A 20,530-nucleotide genomic window follows, 5' to 3' on the forward strand; every position below is an offset into this window, starting at 1 on the left:
TCGAGTACTACGTTTGAATGAACCGATAGTGTCATCTCGGTTCAAGGCCGCCGCCGGGCATACAATGGATTTTTATTTTGTTTACATGCTCTCTCCTGCATTTTAATTTCTCGATTTATTTTATTAGATTTATAAATACATCCACAAACACTCTGCTACGATAATCTTTGAATATTGAAATGAAATTAATTTCGCGAGTTAAATGTGACGCTTTTATTAAATTCGATTACATAAAAATCCTATTATAATTATCAAATATTTTAATTTATCGTTACTAAAACATTTATTAATACGATATAACGACATATAAACGTAATATAATATTGAATGTAACCTGTTTTATATCTGTTTTAATATGCGATTATTAATAACGTGAAGATAATTTGATGATAATTCAATTAAATATTAAAACATAACAATGAAATCCTAATTTGTTTTCGTTCCTTCATCTTTATCCAATAAAAAGACTTTTAATCGAGTGCACTTCAAAATTCTATTATAATTTTGTCATGTTATACGTTATTTGGATGTAAATACAAAATACATGTATCATTACGATATATCATAAATAATTAATATGATCGAATATCGTATAAAAAATTTGAAATGTTAATTTAGCCATTTAAGATCCAATCCAGAGATTATTCCCAAAATCGATCATTTTATTTACGTTCGTTTGAGTACCTTTACGATACGATATGTCGCAACGTAATCGAAAAGAATTTTTTTTAATACGGACGTACGATCAAAAAGAAAGGATGGGAAGAGAAAGGAGAGAAATCAACAAAGATAGAAGAACGTTGGTGGCATTGAATCTGCGCAAAATCGGAATTTCGTCGAGGGAGGCACCGCTCGGCCTTCTTCTCGCCCTTCAATAAAAATCAATTTTTATAAATAGACTGCGAAAGGATTCTTAGCAAAGTATGGAAAAAGGCTGAGTATTGGCGCGAAATGGATTATACTTTTTAAATGCATATGTATCAGCTATCTTTAAGTAACTCGAGTGTGAACCATGTAGGAACCGTCGAGTACAAACGGTCGATGACGTTGCTTTTTCCACAACGAAAATAACACTATCATTGGACACATTCTTGTTTCGATATACTCATAGCTCTATATATATATATATATATACATATATATATATATATATATATATATATATATATATGTCGCGCGTGTGTGTGAGCGCGCGCGTAGATAACACACTCTTATAGAGATGCGTAGGTAGAAGAATCGAAGGGATCCCGTAAGGTAAAGGAAGAAGGACGGTGAGGATGGATAAAGATGATTCGGGGGTGAGAACGAGCTAGAGGGAGGGTCTGTACGTTCCGTGATACGCCCCGCGTTATATGCTCGCGCTCCTTCGAACGGGCCGTTCAGTTGGATTCAAGCCGCGAACGAGGTAACTTGTGTCGTGAGATAACTTAGAATCCCCCCTTAACACGATTAACCCTGTCTTATTCTCGAAAGATTTTTCATTTTAACATCTATGCCACGACATATTTTTTATTGTCGTTCTTTTCGCTGATATCCGCTGATTGTTGATTGTTGAAAGATATTATCATTGCTCATAGTGAAATATCTCTATATCAGCTTTGTGAGTTCCTCAGTGATATTGTAAACACACGGTAGGGAGCCTGTTCCAAGGAACATGAATCCAAAACTTCATTCGTCTTTTTACTCGGAGGTGAGCTTCCGAGTTCTTATTTTTCTATTATGTAAATAGAATTTTTGTTCGGTCAATGACACATATCAAATTGTTTACGTCTAAATAACTTATTGTCAAAAATTTTAGCGTCGCAACATTCAGCGCCGTCATAGCTGTTGTACGTTAACGTTATACATTACGCTGATGTGCATTAGAAGAAAGCTAATGGAATGAGCAAATTCTATGTTTACGTGGTAACGATAAAAATAATCTAGTTAATAGATCATCTAGTATCGTCACCGTGAATGGAAGTTAACGTGTTTCCATTAACGCTGATGTTATCTACTTCGCGATTACATTTTCTGACGCTTCGATCTTTCAGCTAGAATTGTGTAATTAACGAATACATCGGAAAAGTAGTAGAGAGATGAAACTATAGAAAATAGAATAACTGATATTTTTGTAACAAAACTTCAAATCAGATTTCAATTGTATCTTTTATTAATTATTATGACAGAAGAACGGTGAATAATCGTTACGGATGTTTGCCGCTTATTAATTTAATTAAATAAACGAATAAATAACTAGAATCTTTTTTATTTTTTCATACGTTCTCGTATTGTAATTAAGTCTCAAAAAGAGCTTTTATCGAGTAAAATCGTTTTTCAACTGATTAAATCGTAATCACTTATTTTGTATGTAATCATAAATCATTTTCATTGGTACACAGAATTTAATTGGACATACGCGTGCGTGTAACATCTACTTAAGCAGATTACAAATAATACCAGTTAATATATTTATGTCTTATACGTGCGTTAATGATTAAGACTCATTTAATTTGTCGTGATAATTAGAAAAGAACAATAACTATTAACCATGTTTTAATTTAAACTAATTTTACTTTCCCGTTGTTTAAAATTCTACTTAGAATACATAGGAGTATTGCAGTCATACAATGATATTGATTACTATAACGTAGATACGACTAACACTAGACATTATTTCTTCCGAGTATATTTATTTTATTTAAATATATAGAAAGAATAAAGGGATTATTTAATTCAATTCTTTTTCTTTTTTTTTTTTTTTCTTTGATAAAATCATTCCTACGAACGAATTGAGTTAATGTTTACGATAGTAGGTGGTAGTGATTGTTGCGTGCGCAGGTGAAAGCGCGGCACGCAATGCTTCAGTAAATTTAACGTTTTTTCCTATATGCCGTTTTACCGTGTCCGCTTTTGCAAAGATAAAATCATTTTAATTGATTGGCTTTGAAGTATGCTTCATTTTAAACGGGCGTTCAAACATTTTTCTCTCCAACGCAATTGTCGCAAATGATCTAACTTTTGCATAATAATTTCCTATCATTTATTTTAATTATTATGCATTGCGCGATAATGATCCAAAGAAATCTCATTGGGTTGAAAGGGAGAAAAGGAATGAAAGAGAAAAAGAAAAAAATAGAAAGGGCACACGTTTATTATAAAAATAAATTTTCTTTTGAATTGAATATTACGAAGAAAACAATATCTATGAGAAAGTATGTATGTATTAAAATATCACCGATCAATATTTTCTTTATTTAATAAAACGATATTTATTAATATAATTAACGATTATTTTTCTTTTTTCTACGCGATAAATAAAGAATATGAATCAGGAAACATGATGAATGATAAGTTTATATCAAAGGCTCCTTGAAGTTTCCCTAACATTTTACAAAGAAGTGTCTGACATTTTGGCTTTTTCCACTGGATTGCAGCTTCATACTCATAAAGCAATACCGTATTTATAGTTGGATGCAGGTCACCGACTTCTCTCGTTTCAGAAATTAATTATACTTTACGGAATATAACTGTATTAAAATTGACAAACGCATTATACCTGACATCGCGAAAACTTTACAATAACATCGAGTTTATCGAATTGATTTATCTCGTATCGACGATTTTCACGCTTTCGTCAAATCGCATGAAAACAATTATTAAATATTTATATAGCCAAGCTGTATAAAGTAACGTTGTTTCAGTTAATTCCTATTTTGAAGGAAGTAATTGAAATAGAAAGAAAAGAAATAGAATCTTCATTTTGGTTAAAACAATCTGACGGCAATAAAGGTTGAAAGGAAATAGTAGAGTAGAGTTGGAACAGGTTCTACTCGAAATTGGTTTTTATTTTGCCCCGTTAAACTGGCTCTTTCTCTTTCCTCGCCATTGGCCATCTTTCTTCCTCTCTCTCTCTCTCTCTCTCTCTCTCTCCCTCTCTCATTCTTTTTCTTTTTCTTTTTTTCGTCTAGTTGAAAAGTCCGTAAGAAACAAATGGATTTCGGTAATTCTAAAGGATATGGTAAAAGAAAATGGTAGTCTCATCAAAAGAGGACGGTCCGGAGAAGAGATAGCTGGAAATACGGTCATTGATCCATACTCGGGTTAATGGAATCTTTGTCTGTAAACCACACAAAGAGTATTTTGGTCGCTCGATGAACGCCCACCGAAGTCTTTGTTTGGTCGGCAAGCCGTCTCATCGCTACGCGACAACCACATTTTACTTTAATCATATTGTTGACCGTTTGATTGAAATCCAACTTTATGTAAAGTGGCTCGATTTAAATGCCTTATGGGAATAATAGTAATACCTCTTGCTTTTGTTTTTGCATTTTGTAAAACGAATCGTAAACACGTTCAATTATTTTCCAACGATTGGATTAATTTGTTGTTTGTTTATATATTTTTTATTTCTTTTTATTTATTTATTTTTTTTTTTTTTTATCTTTCTTACACTCAAGCAAGAAAAATTAAAAACCGATAAACGATCGAGTGAATAAATACGATACGATTTTTTGTGCAACATTCGTCAATGTATTTGCCAATTATCATCCGTAGTAATTACAATAAAAACATTATCACGTTTCTGATCGTTATCTCAAGGGATCGTGTGTATATATTTTACATATTCGTATTTATGAGAGTATCCAGGATTTAATATAATTGATAAAGAAGAAAAACGTAGAAAAAAAAGAAAAAAAAAGAAATGGTTAAAAATATACATGAAATTTTTAATACATTGCTTAGCAGATTCACGCTATAAATTGTAGGATGAAACTGAGGGACTTACGATGGTCGTCTCATTGCTAAGCTCCCCGGGTTACTAAGATTATTCCCACGTACTGAAGTCGGTGCGTCGACGATGGAATAACAAGTTCCTGCAAGGTGGAAGCCGAATGTCAGAACGGACTGCGTAGTATATCTCATAGAGTTACATGTGGAGGGTTGAACATGGGATATACGTTACCAAGGGCTTATCTCATAAACCAGCAATATGTCATACAAGAATGCTTTGTATTAAGATATCGTTGTCCTTACTCCTACATGCAAAATCCCCTACGCCCCCTCCCCCCCTCCCCGGGTTTGAATGTTATCCAACCAGAGATTATAATACGAACGTATCAGCTTTCAATTTATGTCAAGTTTGTTTCTAAAATTTCAACAAATTTATTTACTTCTTTAGATATTTCATTGTTTTAAGCGACACTCGATATTCCTTTCAACGCAATATCATATTTAATGTCAGAGAAAGTTCACTCATGATTTTTTTCGATCATAGTCGACAAGTTAAAAGCTATTATACGCTTTTACAATACAAAGAGGAAGGTGGTGCTATAATTATCGTGACAATAAAAAAGATTCGACGTTATCTACGCTTCGTAGGACTTTTATCATTAGTTTTATAATAGATATAGTATACATTGGGGAATAATTGAGGGTCGAGATGTTAGATAGATATAATAGATTAATATGATATTAAACTACGTACTTTTATATAAAGAACTTTGTTAAGTTTTAGGGTTGAAAAGATGTCGCCGTGATGTTACATCGAAGCGCGTCGTCGCGACGCCGCCGGGCGTCACGAAGTGTTGCAAACTCGAGTCATCCTGCTTCATCTCCTACGAGCAGAGGACGTCGAGCAAGCGTTGCCACGGAAAAGCCTGATCTTTTGACTCAGATCAGTCCTTACAGCACGATGGAAAGACAGAAATCACCGAGAGGAAGCGTCGTACCGAATATAGCACTCGATGTTGAAAATGATTTACCGGAAGAGGTTTCTCTCAACTTATATTTCACTTTAGAAAATGTACATGCATGCCTCGCAACTTGATTTTCAGAAAAATTCTCTTTCCAAAGTTTTACGAAAGTAGCTCCAGTTTATTCGGTAAACTTTTTTTACGGTTTCTCACGGAACGACATTGTCCACATTGTATACTTGAGTTTCTTAAAACTGGAAGACGGTTTTAATTAAAAAAACAGGGGGGGGGGAAGGAAGGGGAAGAAAAGGGAAAAAAGGAAGAAAGAAAAAATATACAAATGCTATGTAATACACGTAACGAAAGAAATATTCGGACGTGCTGCGAAAAAAAAAGAGATTACTTTCTCTAGGAATAACAAAATATATAAGATCCTCATACTCTTTGTATTTATAATAAAAACTTTTTGATATCGAAATCCAATATAGATATAAAGAAAAATCTTTCCTTATGTATATTGTAGGGCAGCGGTCGAAGGATTTTACCAGATCTGGATTATGGTGGATCTCGCAACAATTTAACAGCAGACATTGCTCGAAGTCCACGTAACTCCTTGATACCTGAGGATTACTGTAGAAGTCCTCGTGGTTCTTTGATACCCGATTCTGGCCGAAGTCCACGCAACAGTCTGGTACCGGACATAAGTAGATCGGCCCGAAACAGTTTGACCCCGGACGCTCCTCATAGTTCAAGACATTCATTGGTCCCCGACGTGGCTTACAATCGCAGTCCACGAAATAGTCTGATACCTCTCGGTGGTTCAAGGACATCTCTAATGGCAGAAAATGGAAATATAACGGGGAACCGTAGTCCCAGACACTCTTTGGTACCAGACTCGGGCAGAAGTCCACGCGGGAGCGTAGCAAATCTGGAATTTGATCGTAGTCCACGTGGTTCTATTTGTCCTGAAATAGTTAGAACTGGAAGAACGGGTGCGACGACACCGTTAGAAATCGATAGAAGTCCACGAGGATCCTTAAGTTCCGAATGCGCGAATCAGAGTCCACGAGGTTCGATAGCACCGGATCCTAATCGTTCTCCAAGGGGTTCAATCGCGCCGGATCCAAATCGTTCTCCGAGAGGGTCTATTTGTCCCGAGGGAAATCGCAGTCCACGTGGCTCAATAGTTACCCACGAACAAGCAAATAGATCTCCTCGTGGCAGCATTGTCGTTAACGATTTGGAAAGGCATTGCAGAGGTATCGCTGGTCACAACGATGAGGAAAACAGAAGTCCCAGGGGAAGTATAGCTCCGGAGAGTATCGACAGAAGTCCCAGGGGTAGCCTCGGTGGAGGACTGGATAGAAGAATTACCAAAAGCAATTTGACATTGCAGGATCCGAGAAGAGCTTCCGCCGATCAAGGTGAATTACTTGAGCTCTATCTTCTCGTACCTTTCGAGATAATCGATTAAATATGGAGAAAGCGAGAGAGAGAGAGAGAGAGAGAAAATTCAAGAAATATAAACATCAAGACTTCGCCTTCGAATTATTTTATTTGTCGTAGGAACTGTGAGAAGCCGTAGTTCCTCGCCCTATCGTCAAAAGGATATGAATTCTAGTAGCGTAAGATCAGCAGGGAATGGAGCTCAAATTAATCTCGCACACGGTGGGAATTCTTGGACGGAATCCAGACGAGCAAGTAGTTCCGTTTCTCAGGTATGTAATTATTTATCTTTCGCTTGGAAAAGCACAGTAATATTTCCAATCAAATTTGACGCGGATCTTATATTGCGATATAATAAATTGAAGGAAAAGTATCGAGATTTATAATGAGGAGATATTAAATTATTGAGATATAAAAATTGATGATTCTTATGTTAAGCGTTTGAAAGAGATTGTAAGGATAGAATAGCGTTGCCTTTTTTCATTTCTTTTTTCTCTCTCTCTCTCTCTCTCTCTCTCTCTCTCTTTTATATATATATTTTTTTTCCTTTTTTTAACATATCCTGCTAGGTGCAGGACCGCGTGTTATGTGCAAACTATAAATAGGTTAGTCCTTCGTATGCCTTCCCAGGAATTTCGTTATACGACAAGCGCCAGATAGTAACGCTGTTTACAAAATGCATTTTCTCGCCTGGAAAAAGACTCTCGCTCGGTTACGCTCTGAGCTATTCTTTAATGCTCTCCCCCATCCTCTTTCAATTTATTTACTTTTTTTTCTCTTCTTTCTACGTCATCCAACATTGGCAGAATAAAAAATTGAAAACATTTAACGTTAGCTCGATAAGTGAATAGGTATTCTTTTGAAAGGAAAATTGGAAAATTCGAATCCATAGAATCGAATTGCAGTTTTCAGGTGACGAGTCGCGTCGATTGTGCGCCGGAATTATCAAAATACCAGAGAAGGGCACTTTGGAAACCGCAAATCTCGGAGTGGCGACCTATGGTTCCGTGGTCTTTCAACTGAAGGACGCCCATCTCGAGGCCAACGGCACGTGCGACTTCGTTTTCCGTGCTCTGAGGGTCATTAGCAAGACAATGATAGTTACCATATGTCTTGTGGTCCTTTCTACTATGCCTATTCTGATGTTTATTCTAGGTAAGTGGTAATGATTCTAAAATTGTTTGCATTAATAAAAAAATGTTGCAATCGATAACCCTTGAAAAAGGTTCGCTCGCTAAATCCCGTTCATAAAAATCTATGGATTATGTCGGCACAGATATTATTACACCTAGGTATAAGACTATCCAGCTTTAAAAAAAAAAAAGAAAAAAAAAAAAAGAAAAAAAAAGACAAGAAAAAAGAAAAGCTCGCTAAGAGATATCTATAGCCGGTGTAACTTACGTGCGTCTTTATACATCACCACCTACGTTTTATTAGATTAAATAATTCTCTTTTGTTCGCATTCATTTATATATAAATGTCCATGAAGCATAACAGAATATCTTTCCGGGGAAAGTAAAATTTTTTTCAACTTGTTAAATTTCGACGATTAGTTCGAACAAACATATGCAGAATATTTATTTACTTTTCATTATTATTTACTATATATTAATAAGTAGTTTCATTTATTTTCTACGAAAACTTTCAATGACGGCTCGTTAAAATAGTTTTCGATGCTTCGACTTCGTTTGATGATCCCCTAAAGTCTATTAAGAACTTCCAATAGTTCAATACTTTAATCATTATATCGACGACGTTTTGCGTGTTAAGCGACAGCTTTCGCGGTCCTTCGTATTGAATGACAAAGTACCTTTGTACCCCCGTGAATGGAAAATATCTCTCATTGATTTATTCGAGATGGTGCCAGAATATTTTCTATCGTAAAGGGGAAAAAAAAGAGATCGGAAAGAAACGAAAGGATCAAACCAGCCATTTCCCGTACGAAGAACTGCTATTAATTAGGAATACCATTACCCCTTTCTTTACTAAAGGTAACTATGGTCACCTAATGTTGAACGTTCGCTGTATAGTCAAAAGTGACTATAGTCATCAAACGTTGCACGTACATACGTTGTATACTAAAGGTAGTAATCCAACGTTGAACGTTGCTCGTATACTAAAGGTGATTATAATCGCTCAGATAAAGTTTTGCATGAATTAAGAACATAAAATTTTTACGTAGCATATCTTGATATTAAAGCAACGCCCTTTATCCTCGCCATTTCACTTATAACTCGTATTATATTAATTTGATATAATTTTAATAATAAATCGATGATACGCTTAATGGAACAAAGCGTCAAATTAACGTCTTACAATCTGCGGTCAAATCCGTCATAGGGAAAGGAATTGAAAACTTTCAATGTCGCGTTCCATTCTAATTCAATGCCGTTTTTCTATTTTCAATGAACTCTAACGTAGTTTATCCGACTTCGCCGACACTCGGGAAATCTTCCCGAGGAGCATAAGGATCAAAAGGATTAAATTATAGAGGACATCCGGCATCATTGCCGAGTTAATTGGCTCTCTTGGGTTTAAAACACGCGATCCGATATCGTGACACGCCTACAACGGACGAACTTATTCGTGAAGTTTCATAATCGTATCTCATAGCTGCGTGGGCATAGATTCTTGATCTGATTTACTACAAGCAGGATGCGTCTTCAATAGGACTACTAGGAATCGTAGAGCCTTTCTTAGAATCAATATGACCTATAAATATGCCGTATGCAAACAGCTGCAAATGCATGACTCTGCAATTCCTTTGAGAAAGTTAAGTTAAATTTTTCAGGATCTGTTTGTGACTGATTAAATGAAACATTTTCCGTTCGGAGGGAAAAAGGATAGGACTTTCCTATCGAAATTGTGCGCCGTAAATTTATCTTATAAAAATGTTGAATGACAATAGCAATAACTTTTCGTTAATACCTTCGAAAAGGAATGGCTAAAGGATAAAAGTGAATCGAGAGGATATATTTTTATAAAATGATCGCTCGAAAATATATAAGCATTGCAAACTTGATCATTCATCGATTTTTCCTGTGTCCCGTGTATATAACATTAATTTGTTAAGTTTGTCTATACTCCAGGTATACAATTCATCAAAGACTGCCCGAGGGAACCACACATTCCTCTCTACATGTTGGTCGGTGGTATTTTGGGCACCATTAGAATGTTTTGGTCACTTTACTCTCAAATACGTTCCAGAAGACCAGAAGCTCTTACCGTTCCTAATACCAGATCTTATGTTTCACCCACGAAGTTGATTTCGATAGCTCTCTCGTGCTTCCTCGTCGGTTGGTTTGCTTTAGGTAAATTATATTAAGAAATTTCTTAATAGATTAGAAAAGAAACGTTTTAACGAGAGAATCCAAAATAATAACTTATTAAATATCAGAAAAGACTTCGTTGATATTCGAAATGGTTTTCTTATTGGGAAAAGTTTTTCGAAATTTTTGAAATCCATTCGGTTGCGTGATATGATAATGCCATTCGAATTTCAATAGACGACGTAGACGGAATTTATAATGCTTTATGAAATTCACCTTTTACTCGTTGATCGAGAATCGTAAGAAAGTAGAATACGTTTCATATTTTCAAATTGTCGACGAGGAATTTTTAAAAGATCCCAACTGCTTCCTTTCCATCACGTGGTAGTACTTCCTTTTGCTTCAGGAAATTATTGGATACTCAGCATCGAATGGCCGGAATATGCACCAATGCTTTATGATCCCGACCGATGGTGCCACAAAACGCTCTACATATTCTCTCTGGTTCATCTCTGCATTGTTTACGTGGCAATAGCGGCGAGTCTTTTGCTCTCTCTTGGTCTAGCATTTTGTAGAATTTGTGCGTGTCCTTGGCCCGAAAGGTAAGTCTCTTCCTCTTTATTAAATCGTATCGATTTCATTTCCAATTCATTAAATAAACATCGACGACGAAAAATCAATCGGAAATGACATTAGGAAAAAGATGAAAAACTTGTCGGTCTCTAATTTTCAAAATCAAATTTACCTTACGTTCTACGTTACATCGATTGAACAATCTTCTTTGCTTTTCTTTTTTCTCGATCCTTTTTAGAGAAGCAAGCTGTTGAAAGTACTAAGGAAATTGATCGGACGTACCTTGTCTCGGCCGATCGATATTCCCCAGCTTTGTCCGCTTTTATGCTTTTCCACGTGCATTTTATGCATTCACATCGATCGTCAGAGGTTTAATTGACGTCGTTCAACCGAATACATACATGTATAATGTACGTCTACATATGCATAATTACATAGATCATTTTCTGCATCGCATAGATATTCTACGAACGTTTGTCTGTTTACAGCCATATCATTTTTTTTTACGTCGTTAATAGAAGAAGAAGAAAAAAAAAAAGTCAAGAAAAATTCATTAGTTCGAAAAATGCATTGGCCTAACTAAAACTATGGCAGGTCGATGCGTTCCGTCATTCGTGTCAACGTGTTAAAAGTTTTCATAAATAAGAAAAAGTTTGTGATATTGATAAAGGACACAACGTGCCTGAATCGTATTCGAATCATTCTCATCACCCACCATCCTTTCTCCCCAACCCTTTCATTGATTTCGTTGCGTGTGAGATAAATGCCTGTATTTCCCAGCTTGTTCTCGTTTCCCCTTCTCGTGTTTGTCGTGGCGCTATCGCGTACGCTCGATAATGTTTCGAGGGTAAGCACGATCGAAGAAGGGCTGGGAAATAAATCCTACGTAGAAAATTGCGATGTACCCGGCACAGAGAGGAAATTGGCGAGTTGAACCTTCGCCAAAGAAATTTCTGAATTATTTTCTTTTCTTTCTCTTTTTTTCCTTTTTTATTATCTTTCTTTTTTTTTCTCTCTCTTTTTTTATCTCGCGTCGAACTTTCACGTATTTACAAATGCTATTGCATTTGACTCTGGTATGCGACATTATCTCTGTATTTTTCGTACTAAAGTCGATGAAGAAAGGAGGCCAACTATGAACACGTAAAACAAATACACGAAATGAGAACACCGATTTACACGAACTGGTGCGTCGTAGTTTTTTCGTCTTGCTCGTTTATGTCACATTTCATTTGTTACCTATCGCAGAAAAATAGCTGTTTTGGTTTCTCATTTTTTTTTGCCTCTCTCTCTCTCTCTCTCCCTCCCTCCCTCCCTCTCTTTTTTCTCTCGCTTTTATGTAACACAGTTTATCACACGTTCACATAAAATCCATTAATCTTCCAAGTTAATGTCAATAATCTCACGTGTTAAATTTTAATTTATTAAACATCTCAGCTTTACGATTTGACTGATCGTAATGTCTAAATAAAATAATAAAAATCTCTACATACCTAGATAAATTCAAACTTTGCATTGACTAATAAAAAACGCTTGACTATTTTCAGATACAAATAACCACGGCGTTCTATTCGATCGCCAGACATTCGAGAGAAGTCAACGGCCAGTAAGAGATACCAAGATAGAGATTTGCTCGGAGGAAAAATGCTTAAAGTGGTGGAGGTAGAGGAAGACGAAGAGGAAGAGGGCTCAAACGAGCAAGGTAATGAGGTCGTCCAGAAGTATAGTAGTAAAGTACAGTTTCGTGCGCCTGATATCATAGAGTTGTAAGGAACTAGGAAAATGGGCGGAAGATAAATCGACTCCTTCCTGGTCGATCTTAACGAGTTGGGCGGGGGACGGGGGAGGGCATGGGCAGTAAGGGAGAGATGGGACAAAAGGAGAAAAAAAAGTAGTACCTTGCTCGTTGAATTTCAAACTATCGGTCAAACTAGTAAAAATAAAGTTCGCTCTTTATCAAGGAAAGGAAAAAAAAAAGAAAAAAAAGAAAAAAAAAAGAAAAAAAAAGAAGATCATTGCTGCATCGTAAAAAGTATATAACGAGTATAATAAGCGATCTTTCGATAAACTTTCGAATTCATTGTACGTAGATCGTACGTGATAATTTTTCGAGTAATCGATACGTATTAATAGTACGACGTTAATTGTGAAAACTTAGAGAAATAAGAAATATATGATGGAGATGGTATAACGGATAAAGAGGAGACGAAGGAAGAGGCTTGCGCAGGTAACGTATTGTTAAGTAGAAAAGATCCATTATAGCCGGACTGTTCTAACGCTTTAATTAAAGATAGAAAACAAGTGATCCGTTTACCCGACGAACCAGCTGCGCAAGCTTTATTAAAAGACGGACAAAGCAATGAAAATTTTCCTTTCGAAATTCCTCGTGGAATTGGCCAAAATTATGATCGCAAAATAAAGAGAGAGAGAAGCTTAAAGTTGAAGGATCGATAAGTGTCAACAGGCCACGCATTTGTCCATTCTGTATCTAGTCGATGGAGAATGGATTTTCGTAAGAAACGAAATCGTTTTTACGATAGTAACAAATGTTCCTCTTTTTCTTCTTTCAATCGATGCGTGTTGAACACGCAATGTTCGATGGACCAATACAAAACAAAAACAAAAAAAAAGAAAAAAAAAAAGAAACAAGAAAAGAAGTAGGAAGCACGTAACAACTAACGCAAGAAAATTCCCGATCTCGTTCAATCCTTACAAATTTTCCTTTAAGCCCGTGATGTACAACATTTTCTATGAGAATATTGGTTGAATCGAGTACGGTATATCCTAAAATTCGTTACTTGATTTATTGAAAAGATCCTTTCGAAGACGGAAAGATTCGAACGTTGCAATTTAGATATCACGAACTGAAACGGTTACGATCGTTCCTTCGAAATTTGATTTCAACTTTTCAACGCGATATTCGTAACTTTCTTTAACACCGGACAAGCATCGATCGTTTCCGTCATCGCGTCGTGGATGTAAGTGCGATAGGAATATAGTTTCTCGATTTCTCTTGGCAACCATCGAAGGTCGTAAGTAAGTGAAACTCTTTGAGCACATACATACGTGCTCGATTCAACTTTTAAGAAAAGTGAGAAAGAAGGAAAGGAAATCAAGCAATGAACGTCTTTATTTTTCTACGACTTTCTAAGGTCCCTGTGGAAAAGATGGAGACTCATTTTTTCTTCTTTCTTTTTCCTTATTTCTCTGTGCGTTTATATGTTCCTCTCTCTCTCTCTCTCTCCCTCTCTCTCTCTCTTTCTCTTTTTCTTTCTCGCATGGACGAAATTAAAGTATCAACGTAAGTGATAACCCATATACATATATCTAAGTTTTATATCTATCATCAAACGCAGATATATTTTGATTTATGATAGTCGAAAGAATAGGTAATTATGCACGTATATTATATATATATATATATATATATATATATATATATATATGTACCTATGCACAGTCAAGTTTTTATTTTGGCAAAGATCCAATGCGGCAAACATCGCTCTCCCCTTATCTACAAAGTCTTTAGCGGTCTTCTGCAAGAACTCGTCATGCTGAAAAATCAACGTCAATTAAAATTTATATTAATGCTTTCAGCAATATAGAGAACTTATCTACCTACTTACACATACACACCCAATACATTTATACATTGTATAATGTTTTAGTCCAAGAATAGGGGAGACGAGCTTGATATTTGCGAATGACATAAGCGTAAATATATATGTATATATATATATATCTACATAAGTACATATATGTATGTGTACAATCGGTAAGCGTCCGGTTAAAGCGTTGCTTCTCCTATGCTCACGTAGCTAAATACGTACGTAATGGAGTATTATTATACCAGTATTATACTCTTCTCTTTGTGCAAATTTGCACGATAATCATACGATAAAGCATACGTCTTTTTCCATATTTTTTTTTTCGTATTCCTTTTATATTACGACTATGCAGTGGTTCGACAACGGGTCCATATATTTCATTGTTCGTACGAGTACTTATCTATATATCGTAGAATATATATATAATAATTATTCAAGCTTTATACGATCTTGCTGCAAGATCTTGGTGTAAAATGTTTTTCTTTCCATTAGCAGAGTGTCAACTATTTCATCGGTGAAATTCATCAACGATTACCTTTATTGGCAAACAAATGATACGAGAAAATCTTTTCTTTTAAAAAAGGCCAAAGGTTATCTCGTTATCTTTCAACGAATCGATAGATAAAAGGTAAGAAAAGAAACGAAATAAATGTACACTGACACGAGCATTGGCATGCTATATGTATTATATATCGACTGCTCATGCAATGGAAAACTTACGATATATCTGGATATACATATAATATAGATATACAAATACATATATATATATATATATATACATATATATATATATATAGACACACACACACATTACCTACATTTACACATACCTTAACACATATAACATACGCAAAGAAGAACTTTATTCTGGTTTTATATAGAACAATTTTCTAACCATCGAAAAGACTCGAAATGTAATAAAATATCCACGTAATCCTTTCGATGGTGAGCGCACAAAGAGAATGAGAAAGAGGATATGGATCTATCCCCTTATAGATGTAAGAGAATATAAAATGTTTTCGCAATCAATTTGCATTATTTTTAGAATAGAGAGTTTATTTATTTTTATACCGAATGGTTCGATAGCACCCGATTATAATTCGATCGTTATTCCGCGAATAAAAGAGAGCTAATTGTTTTGGTTCCTTAAGAGTTTAAAAAATCGTTCGTAAATCGTTGTTAATTTTATGATCGGTTGATCATCGATTTTCGTCAAAGAGATTTGAATTTGATATACGTATGTGGTACACGTAAATAAATTTTACGTTTGTAATTGTTCGAAAGAAAAGACGGGCGTTTTAAAATGAACATAAAGTATAATTACGCGTGTCGATGGGCACATGTATTACACGCGTGTAATTAATCATTCTATAATCGCGCACAGTCGCGTATCGTGGTCCAGGCTTTAACGTAGAAAACGCACCCTCCGCGTAACACGCCGAAGAACTTTGTCGATTTGTGTTGTAAGAGAGAGATATATATATATATATGTAATAACGAATTAGCTATGTAATACTATTGTACTTGCAACGAGGCCGACGATGAAACCTAAAGCGAATAATAAAATCAACGTCAAGTTAGAGTACGACATTGTCGTCCTAGGATGCGACCCGAACAAACGCGTCGTCTTTTATAATTATTATTTTTTAATGTTTTTCGGTAGTATAGAAAGAAAAAGGATAGGGAATTACCGTCGCATTATTACTCTTAGGATTTGCGAATAGATTTTTTATAATGTTTTTCCTATTCTATCGCTATTTTCCAAGGTACAAGTTAATCGAATCAAGGGTATATAACTGCGTCCTGGGACGAATACGTCAATTTTTGGCTTTTATACGCATGCGAGCGTCTATCGAAACACGATCGAGAAAAGATCTAATATGTAATAACATATTTGAATTTTCTTCGATTCATAAAATTTTAAGCCACGCGTTAAACGTATTTCGTTAGATGATCTATCTACTGTCAGCTTATCGTTAGAAATATATGCCAGATACGTCCGGCCGGTAAAATTTATTATTCGATGTTAAAAAGATCGATGGATGTTCGCTCGGTTTTATAATAAATGTCGTCGCGGGAGGATGTGTAATATAATCGTATTAAACGATTGTATATTAATGTAAAATTATTTGTTCTACGTAATCGTGGTTGTTAATATATAGAGAGTATATTTATATTTTTATTTATTCATATAGATTATAAACATATATGTATATTAAAGTTAGAGACAAATTGGAAATATTTAATGAAGTATTTAACGAGCGCGGCGCAGATCGGACGAACATCCCTCTCGCATTTATTTAGACTAGCATAAATTACCGAAGCAACGATTTGTCATTCGAATAAAAATCTAGCTTTCCTATTACATGTACGTAGACAACAGACAGACTCGATTTTTATCACACAAAGCATATCGAATCGTAATTTCGTAATACACGTGTCCACGTTGACGACTTAAAGGGTCCAATCATTGCTCCGAATCACGATCAGCATTTTTCATTGAGACACAAACGAGCTCCTCTCGTCACTTTTATTGAGATCTTGTGTATGCGGTTTGAAAAAAATTCATCTCCAATATTTCAGATTTAACGAACGTGCTTAAATGCAAAATAGCGAATATTTTATATAAATGATATCTCGATCGCGTTTTTCGATTTTTTAAATGTTCAATCGTAAAGCATATCACTTTAACACATATCATTTTAACGACTCAAGACTCCATCGAAGATTATATTATACGATTAATAATGAAATCTATAATCATTGTCCATTTAGAAACATGAAAAGAAATCAACGTTAATAAAATACGCGAACCGGATTCCTTAAATTTCTCTTCTTTTTTTCGCAATACACATAAATGCATTTCTCTGAAAATGCTATCTCGAAATAGAAATGGAATGAAAACATTAATATTATTGATAAACATGCTATATCGATCCTAACGTTGCCGTTAATTTAATCATATCGTCTCGATAACTTAAAGAATAAAATTGTGCCGAGTGCTTAATGTGTGTGCGCGCGCGCGCGTGTGTGTGTGTGTGTGTGTTGGTAGGAGAAAAAGAGAAAGACAGCCGAGCAACGTAAAAACTTATCTTGTTTTTATGCTAAATTGAATTTAGTATAGTTTTGCCGATGAAAGGACGTCGACGATAAGTAAAAGATAAAATCTTTTGCACGCATAGAATTCGTCGGTTCACAAAAACGCCTTTATTCGGATAAGCTAGAGTCGTCTTTGTGTACACGAAGAGAACGTATCTTCGTCTTAAAAAGCATTCGATCGATTGAAACATTTTTACAGATATAAAAAAATTGTGTAAAAATGGTGAAAATCGTGTATCATTGTTAACAATCGTAACTTCTTATGTTGAACGTTGAGCTGACAAAGCGAAAGCTTCCTTTAAATCGCGTCATTATATTATACAATTTCTATGTTATCAAAGTTCTTTTCGTATATCTAAACTTCGTCAAAGATGGAAATCCGCATAGATAAATCACATAACGTTCGAATCGGGATTGGAAATGATATCCGATAGTAAAAGGATCATTTATAAAAGAGACGAATCGAGCGATTCAGGCTTACAAATAATATCGCATATCTACGATAACAGACCATACAGTACATATATATGATGTAAACGAATATGATATTCCCATAGGTATATTAAGATCATAAATTAGATTTATTAACTGTATCGTGTATTTCTTTATACGTATATCGTGCGTACGATCTAACGAATTGATTGTAAACGATACAGTAAATATATAATAACAACAATAATAATAATAATAATAATAATAATAATAATAATAATAATAATAATAATAATAATAATAATACTGTAGCAACAATAATAATACAAAAAGTTATTTGTAACATTAACTCTAAAAAAAATTACAGAAATAGAAAAATGTCTACGTGAAATGCGCAGACGTGGCGCATTTTAATTCTCGTTTAATCATAAATTTTATTTGTTCGCAATTTACGCATACACATACTTACTTACCTCTTACCTGTATCTCAGAGCAACGGGATACTTCATTCTACGTATGCTTTAATTATGCACGCTTCGAGTTGCCGGCGTCGATGTCTACCATTACCTTTCGTCTGAATTGCACCATTCTGGTTATCGGATTTCCTATTCATCCATAGACAAAGCCCATTGATAGACCAACTAATCGACCAAAGACAGCATCCAAGGACAACATGAGGGTCGAACCATTCCATTTCTCTTAATACATATACATTTGTATACATGTATATGAATATAAACGTTATCACGATAACGTAGGAGTTCGGTTTATTACAAAGTTGAGATAATTCTTGATATGTAAAGATGGTATAGCAACAAGATTCGGTCGATTCGTTAACCAAATAAAAATAATTGGATCTAGTCCCGATCGACCAACGTGGATTAAAGCCAAAAAATATGGAATTCGATCTAAATGTAAATGGCCATCGTGTGATAATGTATCTAACTCATAAAAAAAAAAAAGGTAAGACTTGTGAAAAACATGCGACTCAAGAGACCCCCAAACGTTGGACGTTTTTCGATCGGATAAAAAACTTGACAAATTCATTGATTAAATTTAATGGCTTACGTGCATGTATATACATACATATGTGGATACGTAAAATTCAGAAGCGTTATAGAAATAAAGTAAACGTAGACATGGCAACAATTTTTGTTTAATTATCACGTTCAATCACATAGTTCAAATTCACAAAAATATAGAAAAGAGAGATGTCTTGGGATAAAAGTTCGCTCAGGAAGTTCTTACACATCCATCGTTGTTTCAGTAACATAAGCTCATAGTTTTTTAAGGCGTCTACTAAAAACATATTCTTACGTACAACGAATATTTTCTGTTATCGCGTCCATGTTCAATGTAAAAACTAGGTCGACTAGTTCTCGTTCGAATGCACTTTGCAAGAAGTCTTCGTGCTTTTCTCTTTCGCGTTCAAAAGGAAACGCTCTTTTTGTATTATTTTCAATTGCTTCCAGCAAATAAATTCTTATATAATACATATATAGTCTACGAAGAAAAGGAATTGATCTCATGAACGTTTTTCTTTTTTTTCCTCGGTTCGTAGTTTCCTTCTTTTTTTCCCTACGATAAAATCGTACGATGCGACATTGTCGTCATATATATATATATATATATATATATATATATATATATATATATATATATACATACATACATACTACATCTATTACTCGGCCAAGTTTTCCAATTGAAGAAAAGCTATGTCATATAATTTTAAGTTCCTCAAAGCGTGAGTAATAGGCTGTAATTAGGAGATTTTCGCAAAATTTCTCTCTTTTGGGAAAACTCTTCTTGTTAAGAAATAAAACGTACCAACTCATCTACCGCTTACCTAACTACCTACGTAACTAAGTGGTATACAAAATTTCCAAATAAGGTAAAACAAACGAAAGGGAGCATTTAAAGAGAGTATTTACGGGAATTCTAGGAAAATAATTCCTTTTTGTGAGATTTCCAATCTTCTTTTTTTTTTTTTCTTTTTTTTTTCTTTTTTCTTTTTCCATTTTATCTTAACGAGATAGCTCTATCTTCTGAGGTCATCGCTGAATATAAAAGTAACGAAGTCTACGAGGGATTCATCATTTGCATTCTTTACCGACTCCTATTTCTTTCCATTCGGGTAACCCGAGTGACTGTTCTACTACACCTTAGGCTTGACATTTGACGACAAAACGATTCTCTTTGGCCTGCGGCTGTCTAGTATCGTCTTACGGGGTACATATATAGAGCGGTTAAAAAGATTCAGTACACAGGAGGGATTTTCACTCTGTTGTGACAGGAGATGTACTCGAGTCATTGAATGCTCATACGCATACATTCGTGTTTTCTTCTTCCTTTTTTTTTTCTTTTTTTATTCCTTTTGTCGGTGCTTTAACCGGTCGATAATAAATATGGTTAACGAACACAT

At 34.9% G+C, this 20,530-nt stretch overlaps 1 protein-coding gene across 5 annotated transcripts; it reads left to right on the forward strand.

The window, feature by feature from the left end:
* Window positions 1–1,299: 1,299 nt before the first annotated feature.
* Window positions 1,300–19,251, forward strand: LOC124431793. Of its 5 annotated transcripts, XM_046980074.1 has the most exons (9): window positions 1,389–1,690; window positions 1,799–1,905; window positions 5,492–5,752; window positions 6,199–7,099; window positions 7,242–7,393; window positions 8,027–8,276; window positions 10,211–10,432; window positions 10,797–10,992; window positions 12,511–19,251. In XM_046980074.1, the coding sequence occupies exons 3-9, from the start codon at window positions 5,519–5,521 to the stop codon at window positions 12,518–12,520; spliced, it is 1,965 nt and encodes a 654-aa protein (XP_046836030.1). In that variant the 5' UTR covers window positions 1,389–1,690; window positions 1,799–1,905; window positions 5,492–5,518; the 3' UTR covers window positions 12,521–19,251. The 5 variants fall into 5 exon arrangements, with proteins under 5 accessions (XP_046836031.1, XP_046836032.1, XP_046836030.1 ...); XM_046980075.1 differs by lacking the exon at window positions 1,799–1,905 and having other exon boundaries at window positions 1,300–1,405; XM_046980076.1 differs by lacking the exon at window positions 1,799–1,905 and having other exon boundaries at window positions 1,315–1,405; window positions 5,498–5,752.
* The last annotated feature ends 1,279 nt before the right edge of the window (window positions 19,252–20,530 follow it).

The sequence above is a fragment of the Vespa crabro genome, chromosome 22 (genome assembly GCF_910589235.1).
Source record: "Vespa crabro chromosome 22, iyVesCrab1.2, whole genome shotgun sequence".
NCBI classification, from domain to species: Eukaryota; Metazoa; Arthropoda; class Insecta; order Hymenoptera; family Vespidae; genus Vespa; species Vespa crabro.

Bases quoted from the DNA above. Each gene is read 5' to 3' on its own strand.
- LOC124431793 (XM_046980075.1), top strand. From the start codon at position 5,519: ATGTTACATCGAAGCGCGTCGTCGCGACGCCGCCGGGCGTCACGAAGT. The intron at 7,100-7,241 runs GTGAATTACTTG...TATTTGTCGTAG, and splicing joins AAGAGCTTCCGCCGATCAAG to GAACTGTGAGAAGCCGTAGT. The intron at 7,394-8,026 runs GTATGTAATTAT...ATCGAATTGCAG, and splicing joins CAAGTAGTTCCGTTTCTCAG to TTTTCAGGTGACGAGTCGCG.